The sequence below is a fragment of the Trichomycterus rosablanca genome, chromosome 22 (assembly GCF_030014385.1).
Source record: "Trichomycterus rosablanca isolate fTriRos1 chromosome 22, fTriRos1.hap1, whole genome shotgun sequence".
Classification (NCBI taxonomy): domain Eukaryota; kingdom Metazoa; phylum Chordata; class Actinopteri; order Siluriformes; family Trichomycteridae; genus Trichomycterus; species Trichomycterus rosablanca.
The window spans coordinates 5,237,123-5,247,799 of NC_086009.1; the positions used below are offsets into that span (position 1 = coordinate 5,237,123).

General features: G+C 38.1%; 2 protein-coding genes across 2 annotated transcripts; one reads left to right on the top strand and one right to left on the bottom strand.

The window, feature by feature from the left end:
- Positions 1-93: 93 nt before the first annotated feature.
- zgc:112148 (uncharacterized protein LOC550424 homolog) lies at positions 94-5,944 on the bottom strand. The gene is made up of 7 exons (XM_063018688.1): positions 5,819-5,944; positions 5,649-5,719; positions 2,070-2,214; positions 1,901-1,990; positions 1,666-1,791; positions 1,025-1,153; positions 94-882 (listed from the first exon to the last, which is right to left on the bottom strand). The coding sequence occupies exons 1-7, from the start codon at positions 5,828-5,830 to the stop codon at positions 856-858; spliced, it is 600 nt and encodes a 199-aa protein (XP_062874758.1). The 5' UTR covers positions 5,831-5,944; the 3' UTR covers positions 94-855.
- A 3,110-nt stretch (positions 5,945-9,054) lies between these two features.
- Positions 9,055-10,476, top strand: amn (amnion associated transmembrane protein). Its single transcript, XM_062984894.1, has one exon. The coding sequence runs from the start codon at positions 9,055-9,057 to the stop codon at positions 10,474-10,476; it is 1,422 nt and encodes a 473-aa protein (XP_062840964.1).
- The last annotated feature ends 201 nt before the right edge of the window (positions 10,477-10,677 follow it).

Sequence of the window (10,677 nt, forward strand, 5' to 3'; positions counted from 1 at the left end):
AGATTTGGTCAAATCAAGCTAAATCTTTATAGTATATTTATAGTTTATAGTATATAGTATACTGTATATAGTAAATAACAGTGTGCACACATATACTAAACACATTTTATTACAGATTAGACAAACAGTCCACAATTTAGACAATATTTCTTTAATCCATCCTCCAGAGACATACATAAAACACAGTTATTTTGGACCCGACATGCTACTAGAAAAAGGGCCAAAAGTATTTAGACACCTGACCATGAGCTTGTTGGACATCCCTCTATGTAATCCTTTCAGATATAACAACAGTCACTCTTCTGAGAAGGTTTACAAGATTTTGAAGTATGTCTGTGTATGAGAATTTGTGCCCATTCAGCCAAAAGAGCATTTGTTTGGCTGGGCACTGCTGCTGGTCAAAAAAGCCTCAACTGATGTTCTAGTTCATTCTAAAGCTGTTCAGTGGGGCTGAGGTCAGGGCTCTGTGCAGGACACTGAAATGTCTTTAAACTAAACTTTTCTTCATGTCTTTATAGACCTTGCTTTGTGCACAAAGCCATCTGTAAGCTTATAAATGTATTTATATAATTGATTTTTTACACCTGGTAGCAACTGTTTTGGCTGAAACACATGCATTCAGTGATTAGAAGGGGTGTCCCAATACTTTTGTCCATATATCATACAATGCAAACAAACAATTTATTATAGTAAGATTTTGGCATGTATTGCTATAAGTTAAGAAATAGGATTGAAATACTGTACAGTGTTTTAATATGAGACAAATTCACTAGATGTTTGTTCCCCTTTAAGTCAGTATGAAAATAAGAAAATAAGTTAGAATATAACACCAACTTTCAATCTTCTGAAGGTGCATTAGGGTCCTTGTGATTTATTCATAGCCTGGAAAAAGTTAAACAAGGACTTCGTTAGAATCTGCTCAAATATTTATTATATATATACTTTTTTTTTTTTTATTATATATTTTATTATATATTTATATATTTCGTATATAAGTTAAAATCTCTGGAAACAGCTAATGTACCTGCTTAAAGAGTTGAAGGCCGAGATAGTTTGTCGCCATGTTCTTCAGATCGGTTCCACCACCCACTTTACATCGGACGTACCCGTAGAGGTTGGCCCACTGTAACACGACTCCCATCATAACCACCGCCTGCACGAACACACAAATACAGACACAACTAGGGGACAGTTGGAACCAATTTGACGAGGTTTGCATGAGCCCTGACTAAGCTAGGTGGATCAAGCAGCATGTGCTTTCTCCAAAATAGGTAAAGCTAGCCACCAGCACGTTTTAAACTACACGCAAAAGAGTGACTGCTTTAAAGTATTCAATGTTGTAGCATGTAGACTCTATGGCCAAATGAATGTGGATACCTGACCATGAATTTTGTGGACTAAAATCATAGGCATTATTATGACTGGTCCAGAAACCAATAATAAACAGCAACCAGAGACAAGAATCAACCTCAGGACCCTGGCAACTAAAAAACTATACACCAACCACCCCAGCATGTATTAATCGTTTTATGTGCTGTGTATATAAATTGGAAGCAATTTAAGTAAAAGGTTATTTTAGAGCTCATGGTATGCATCGGTCATTATTATAAATCTGCCCAAAGTGATTTTATTTTGTAGAAGTGCAGCATGGACTTTGAGACTCACCAACCACTTGATCTTGAAGGAGAAGAGAGCGGAGAATACAAAAAAGACCCACAAGACTGGGCACACGACAAGACCAAGCCAGAAAATGCGTGACTCTGAATTTGAGATCACTTTTCTGCTGGTTTCCTAAAAATAGAAAAAGTGGAAGAATGTTTTTCACTGTAAAAACTACAGATGTGTAGTGCATTAGTTACATTTCATTCATAATATAACTTTTTAAGACGCATTCACTGACCTTTCGTGACTCAAATATCCAGTGGCTCTTTCCATTCTTATCCACCTGATTCCACCACCTCAGCCCTACCAGCAGCCGTCCAGTCACATTCTGGTCAAAATTATATGAAAGGGTAAGGATGTTGTATGTACATTTTATTAAATATGAAATTATATATTGTTTCAATCACCTTGACTGTCCAGAAGTCACATGACAAAAGAAGAATGATGGTAACCATACACGCGATGAAGCTGCTGCTGAGAAGCTCACTTAACAGGTAGACCAAGATGGCACTTACACGGAAGAACAGGTGGAAGAAAGTGGCCAAAGGATGTCTGGGAATAATAAAACGATTGTTATCAGTAAAGCTGTGAGCATTTTATGAATGTTTTAAAGAAGGTGCATACCAATTAAAGTTAAAGTGAAAAGATATAACTGAGGAAGGAGTTTTGCAGATGGATGGCTACACTAAGCATCATGTATATAGGGTGCTTCTCACTGACAGTGACAGAATGACTAGAGGGATGAATGAATGAAGCCAAATACAAGAACATCCTGGAAGAAAACCTCTTTCAGAGTGTTCACCTTTCAACAAACAAAACAATACTGGAGTGGCTTGGGGCAGGTCTATGAATGTCCTTCAGTAGTCCAGCCAAAGCCCAAGTTCATCGGTGATTCACGGTGGTTGAAAAAGGCAATTAAAGCTATTTTAAATCAAATTCACAACAAAAAATGTATAAAATGTCAAGGGAATACAGTGTATCACAAAAGTGAGTACACCCCTCACATTTCTGCAGATATTTAAGTATATCTTTTCATGGGACAACACTGACAAAATGACACTTTGACACAATGAAAAGTAGTCTGTGTGCAGCTTATATAACAGTGTAAATTTATTCTTCCCTCAAAATAACTCAATATACAGCCATTAATGTCTAAACCACCGGCAACAAAAGTGAGTACACCCCTTAGTGAAAGTTCCTGAAGTGTCAATATTTTGTGTGGCCACCATTATTTCCCAGAACTGCCTTAACTCTCCTGGGCATGGAGTTTACCAGAGCTTCACAGGTTGCCACTGGAATGCTTTTCCACTCCTCCATGACAACATCACGGAGCTGGCAGATATTCTAGACTTTGCGCTCCTCCACCTTCCGCTTGAGGATGCCCCAAATATGTTCTATTGGGTTTAGGTCTGGAGACATGCTTGGCCAGTCCATCACCTTTACCCTCAGCCTCTTCAATAAAGCAGTGGTCGTCTTAGAGGTGTGTTTGGGGTCATTATCATGCTGGAACACTGCCCTGCGACCCAGTTTCCGGAGGGAGGGGATCATGTTCTGCTTCAGTATTTCACAGTACATATTGGAGTTCATGTGTCCCTCAATGAAATATAACTCCCCAACACCTGCTGCACTCATGCAGCCCCAGACCATGGCATTCCCACCACCATGCTTGACTGTAGGCATGACACACTTATCTTTGTACTCCTCACCTGATTGCCGCCACACATGCTTGAGACCATCTGAACCAAACAAATTAATCTTGGTCTCATCAGACCATAGGACATGGTTCCAGTAATCCATGTCCTTTGTTGACATGTCTTCAGCAAACTGTTTGTGGGCTTTCTTGTGTAGAGACTTCAGAAGAGGCTTCCTTCTGGGGTGACAGCCATGCAGACCAATTTGATGTAGTGTGCGGCGTATGGTCTGAGCACTGACAGGCTGACCCCCCACCTTTTCAATCTCTGCAGCAATGCTGACAGCACTCCTGCACCTATCTTTTAAAGACAGCAGTTGGATGTGACGCTGAGCACGTGTACTCAGCTTCTTTGGACGACCAACGCGAGGTCTGTTCTGAGTGGACCCTGCTCTTTTAAAACGCTGGATGATCTTGGCCACTGTTCTGCAGCTCAGTTTCAGGGTGTTGGCAATCTTCTTGTAGCCTTGGCCATCTTCATGTAGCGCAACAATTCGTCTTTTAAGATCCTCAGAGAGTTCTTTGCCATGAGGTGCCATGTTGGAACTTTCAGTGACCACTATGAGAGAGTGTGAGAGCTGTACTACTAAATTGAACACACCTGCTCCCTATGCACACCTGAGACCTAGTAACACTAACGAGTCACATGACATTTTGGAGGGAAAATGACAAGCAGTGCTCAATTTTGACATTTAGGGGTGTAGTCTCTTAGGGGTGTACTCACTTTTGTTGCCGGTGGTTTAGACATTAATGGCTGTATATTGAGTTATTTTGAGGGAAGAATAAATTTACACTGTTATATAAGCTGCACACAGACTACTTTTCATTGTGTCAAAGTGTCATTTTGTCAGTGTTGTCCCATGAAAAGATATACTTAAATATCTGCAGAAATGTGAGGGGTGTACTCACTTTTGTGATACACTGTATGTATAAAACGTCAAGTCTGATTATGTTCTAAACTGTAGATCTATGAGAAAACATGTTTATGTTCAATAATGGATATACGTACATGAAAAACCACAATACTTCTGGAGTTCATGGACACATACAGCCTAAATTGTGAGTTTAAATCACATTTATTCTAAAATGAATAAGATTTAAAAGTCCAAATTCAAGAACAAACAGTATAAACTACTCTTTTTCCTTTAAAACAGCGGTCTTTCTCAATAAAATCTAATTAAATCAAACTCTTTCTGGAAAGGATTTAAAAGCACCAATTCTAAAATGGGGTGGAATTAAACAGCACTAATTCTGCTGTTAATGGAATTGAACAACTCTAAGTCTAGATTGAAATGCATTAAACAGCCCCAAATCCACAATAAATTAGTCAGCTTTTATTCTAAAGTAAGGGAGTCAAACTGCCCTGAGCCCAAAATAAATTGTATTTATTAACACAAAAACTCCAAACCCAAAAAGTCCAAAAATAAATGGAAAAAAACTAACCTATTTCTGAAATCAATCAGGAATATCGAAGAGCTCCAAGGTTAAATCAATTGTGGAATGGATGGAACAAAACAGTTCTATTTCTTAAATAATGTGAAAATAAATATCACTAGTTTCTCTAGTGTCAGGATAAATTTAATCAAACAGCTTTAAATATCCATATGCATATACCCATATTTGTGCAAATTATATATGAAGCCTGTTAGAAATTGGAACAATTTCATATATTGACATTTATGTGTGACCCATAGAAATGTGTATGCTTATGTATGTGCAATGTATTTTTTACATATATGTAACATATATAATTATTTATACATAAAAATATATATTATATTAAATATATAAATTGTGGCATCTCGAATGACATGAATGTTTAAAAATAAGGAAAACGTATGTTTGCATACTGCCTATTTTATATGTTATCAGAATCAGAATCTTTATTATTCGCCAAGTACCAGATGTACAAGGAATATATATAAACACAGAATAAAAAATATAGCAGTGACATGGACAGTACAGCATCAGGCATTGTGTAATGAAGATGTGCAGTACAGTACACTGTTAATGACATTGCATATATAATTATTTAATATTTATGCTAACATGTATGGATACAACATATAATCCCATATAAAATGAATCCTATAGATATATTTAGTGTATGTTCACACACACTTTGTTATTATGGGTATTTCATATATGTTATAAACGTACATGTACATTATATTCAGAGGACACATGTATGTTATACTAATAAATCCCCTTACAGGTAACATATGTGGGAAAACCATTCTTGATATGGGGCAGACATGTCATTTATTATGTTTCTGTGTGTAAATCTGCTACTCACTGTATTTTAGTTTTGTTCCTGCTGGATTCAGTCTCATCTTCATCAAAAAGTGGCACCTCACCCTGTGAATCCTAAACACATCAGTGTTAATAGTTACAGCTGTTTCAGTGAGTCGTTAAACTAAATAAGAACGTTATTAATGCAGTAATAATAAATAAAATTATATTCACCCGTCTTAACATTGTGAAGTTTGGTTCATTTCCTGGTGACGTGTGTGTAAACAAAAGTAGTCGTTAATCTGCCGGTAGGACCCCTGCGAATTTCTATCTTAAATAAGCCGCTACTTATAATAAAAGTGCACTACAAATGATACAATAAGATACAAAAAGAGTTAGAAGTTGTTTATAATAGAAATATTTTAATAAGGTTAGCGAATGTGCCTAAGCTTCACAAAATAATACAAATACCTCATAATGTGAGCCAATGACCTGGGTCGGAAATGCCACGTGACTCGAAATGCAGCCGTTCCGTAATAATCATCCCTACTCCCTACTCCCTCTGTAGGGCTCTTCAATGGGGAATGAAACAAATCCACCTAAACTGTGGTACCGAGACTTTTTAGCAGTGTGTTTACTTTCATGTAGGGGAGAGCAGTTGTGTCATGATGAGTTTGGCATTTATTACTATAATGAACTAAGTCTGAGGTTTTTGTTCAGAACTAATTATATAATAACAAAACATAATTCATCCCTTTCATTGCACTTTTCTGAAAATATCCCCACACAGCTCCTCTCTCTTAGCATATTCTCTCTCTCTTTCAACTCAAAAGAGGGTTTATTGGCATGACAAATGAACACATTTGAGGAGGTTAAAACGAGGAGGTTTTTCGTACGATCATATACAATAATATAATAACAAAACTAAACGTCCACTGCACTTCTGTGGCTTACAAAAAATAAAGTAAACAAAAGTATTACTGAAGAACAAATGGGTTTTTTTATGTCATTTTTTTTATTTACTGCCGTAAAATATCCCCACATAGCTCCTCTCTCTCTTAGCATATTCTCTCTCTCAAGATTCAAAGTAGCTTTATTGGCATGACTGTAAAAAAACAATGTTGCCAAAGCATTACAACGATAATAACAGAATTACAAAAGAAGCAAAAGATGACCATAAAACAATAAACAATAAAAGTGAATAAAGACAAAAATAAAAAGAAACAATAAAAATATTTTAGCAAATTTACAGGAAGATATACAGACAATATGTAACTGTACTTTATACAGATGTATATTTGTATAAAGTACATCTCTCTTGTATATTATCTCTCACTGCTACATGTGCCTTGGGCTCACACACAGCTGGAGGATTACAGTGTGCATGTCAGATGTGAGAGGAGCTGCTACTGTCCAGGCGTGGTTTCTTCTTTCTAATAAAACGGGAGAAACGTGCTGAATGTAGCGGAGACAAAGTAAAACTAAAGTATTGATACTCGATATTTGGATCGATCCGCACTCCTAGTAATAAGGTTAGAATAGCCGTGTGGCGTCAACACCTAGCCTAGCCACCTAGTTCACAGCTGAGATACTGACTAAAACCCAAATAACTCATAAACCATCACTATTTTTATGAAAGATATACAATAAAGACTTGTACTCTGTGTGCAGTACACTAACTATACGAAAGACATTACAGAACAGCGCCGGTACTTGTCGCTAGTGTTAGCTGCTAAGCTAATTGCAGTGATTTCTGTTTCTATAAGCATTCTGAATTTAATAAATACTATTTATAACTATCATATTATTATTGTAATGCATAAATTTTTTGTAAGTAGCTGCTCTCAGTAGAGTTGTAGATAAATTCAGATGTTTAAAGCTGTTACACTTCTTATTTCTGGTGCTTTACTTTCTCACAACGTTACCATCACAGCGTATCACCACCAAGCGGCTAACTCATACCACATAGTTGTGTTTGCTGGGTGAATAAATATGTACATTTCTAATAATGACCGAATACATGTGTCCTCATTAATTAAAAGTGAAAAATAGATGCTATTCTGATTTCATTTATGAGCACAAAGTCAAAAAAGGAGCGCTTATTCGTGAAAACACAAAAGCGCAGAATAAGAGCCTCACTACGCATGCGCAGACGGCAGCTCCGCGTCATTTGCGTAGGGTGCGTAGGGTGCGCAAAGTGCGTAAGGTGCGTCCGTACTTTACGTACATATAATTTACACTATTATTTCCATAAAATTGCCCCGATTTCTGTATGTACAAAGCAAAGTATTCAAAAACTTACAATTTTACAATGCCTACCAATGTACTGATGTCTGTTAGGATTTTAACAACATAATAACGTGACGGCACCTCAACAAAACAGCAGAGCAGGAGGGAGGAGCGAGGTGAGCAGGTAAGATGTGAGAGGAGCGGAATCAGTACAGACATGGTCTTTACTTTCTGATGAAATGGGAGAAACGTACTGAATGTTGCGGATAAAAAGGTAAACTAAAGTATCGACCCCATTACACTAGTATCGATTCGATTCCAATACCAACGTTGGTATTGATAATACTGATATTTGGATCGATCCGTCCACCCCCACACAAAACCACATAAACACAAAGTGTATTGTCATTATACCTTTATTCAGAGTAAAAGCAACGCTGGGAAATTCAGGGGTTTACTGCGTGCTCAAGTTTTGTCCAATAATCAGTGTTTTGAAGAGCATTATTTCTTTTTTTAAGTGAACATTTTTCCTCTTTCCTTAACAAATCGAACTCACAAATAGCTGGGTGCCCATACTTTCGTGGCTTAAGATCTACTATTTTCAGTCAACAGGTCATCGCGATCTTTTTAAAAATGTTGGCCTCATCATTTTTAAAAAAAGCATTAGAGCTTTTTTAAATGCGCTTCAGTTGCCTATATTGTAGCTATGGTGACAAACAGCAAATTAAAGAAACAGTGGTCACATTTTATGTCAATCACATTGCCCAGAATTAATAAGGCATGATCTACCAGCGTGCACTGTGCAATCGACTGTTCGATCATGACCAACGTATTGGGCACCTCTGTACTGTAGGATGTCTGACTTGTGTCCTCTGTTGGAATAATGACTTTGGATTGTACTGCAGCCACTCATAACTGGTGTTAATTAAATAGTACTTTTTAAAACCTTAATTTAGATCCTCAATGCAAGGCCCAGTTTGACCTAATTGGAGCACAAAAAAAGGCTAAGGCATCTACCAAGTTATTGTCAGTCAACACATTCTTTGCAAATATTCTTTGAGGTTCATAGGACAACAATATAAGATGATTTCTGGTTTCATTTGCTGTGGTAAATATTTGACAGCATGATGGTTTAGAATTAACATTAACAGACCAGTTGAGTGTTTCATGTGACAGTCACATAGTCACTGAAAGGCCAAAGGTTCATAACAGCCTCTTTATTTTCTCCTTCATAATTTCTCATGATGGCAACTGCACAGTATCTTTTGGTTTTCTTCTGTATGCTTGGCCCTGCTTTTGCACTCTACAGGCAATGGATTCCAGACACCAACTTTGAAAATGCAACAAACTGGGACAAAGGTTCAGTGCCCTGTGGTAGTGACCAGGTGGTGTTTCCAGCTCATGGGAAAGTAGCTGTGTACGTGCAGGAGGCTCATACACTTTCTGGAATGGGTCTGCCAGTGGATGGAGAGTTTATCCTGGCCTCTGGAGCTGGTTTTTCTATCTCACAAGGTCAAGATCCAGGCTGCGGTGATGGTGGCACCACCCAATTTAGAGATTCTGATTCTCTGAAGTGGTTTAATCCTGTTCTGTGGAAGGCTGCTTCCTCACTAGATGACCTCCACAATGGTCCATATCTTTTCTCTGTTCATGAAGAGAGTGTTCCTTGCCAGTATGATGATGTAGTATTCCGGGACGGCTCATCTTTCCGTGTGGACATTTCATCACATGAGGAGAGCATTTCTGTAAAGAGTGTGTCTGTACTGGGGAAGAAGTTTAGTAGCAACTCTGAATTTTCTCAGTACGCCAGTTCTCCTTTGGGGAAGCTGCAGTTTCATGGATCTTCAACACTCAGAGTCGGTGGATCACCCTGCGGTGATATCACTGGATGTGAGTGTGGCAATTCAGGTAACCGTCACCTAATTTGTGCCACTGTCAATTGTTTACACCTGGACTGCAAGAAACCATTAACTCCAGTAGGACATTGCTGTGATGTATGTGGTGCAATCATGACCATCCATTTCTCTAACGGCTTCAGCCTTGAATCCTATCGCCAGCGCCTGCAGCACCTCTTTCTCGGTCTTCCTAAATATAAATCCATCCAGATGGCTTTATCAAAGGTGTCAGTAACTCAACGATTGCTGGGAGTCATTCCATATTATGTCACTCACAAGATCCAGGTGGTTCTTCTGGACCAAAACACAGGTTCACAATCTGGGAAACTGGCAGAGGCTCTTGCTTGGGACATATTGGGGGACATAAATGCACAAGGCTCTCACATGGGCATAGACAGTGCAGAGTTTCATGCTTCTTCAGGGGCAAGTAGTGATAAGTCTGGTATGGGTGCAGGAGAGGTGGCTGGGATCATCCTGGGCACTCTGGCTTTGCTTGCTTTCCTGGTTCTTTTTGTGGTTCTCTATCGTCGAGGCACCCTGCAAATGCCAACCTTGCCCTCACTGAGCAGCTGGAGGAAAGGTAGTGAGGTCGGGGAACTAGGTGGGCCCATAGACCACGGTTTTGACAACCCAATGTTTGAGAAGACAAGCACATTGCCAGAAATTCCTGGGCTGTATGGATCAGATAATCTGAACAATATTACCTTAACACACTCAGGTGTGCATTTTGTAAATCCTGTGTATGATGAAACTGACTTCACTGCATGAATTGCCTATAATAATTTTACAAATATGATTTTAATATTATAGGAAATGAAAATGATCTAAAGATGTAACTGATTTAAATTAGTTTCATAAGCAATACAGGTTGTAACACATGTAGTAGCCTACTTACTTGATTTATTCATACAGTGACAAACATGATGTATTTATTGAAATTTGAAAAATGTCTAGGTAGATTTTACATGA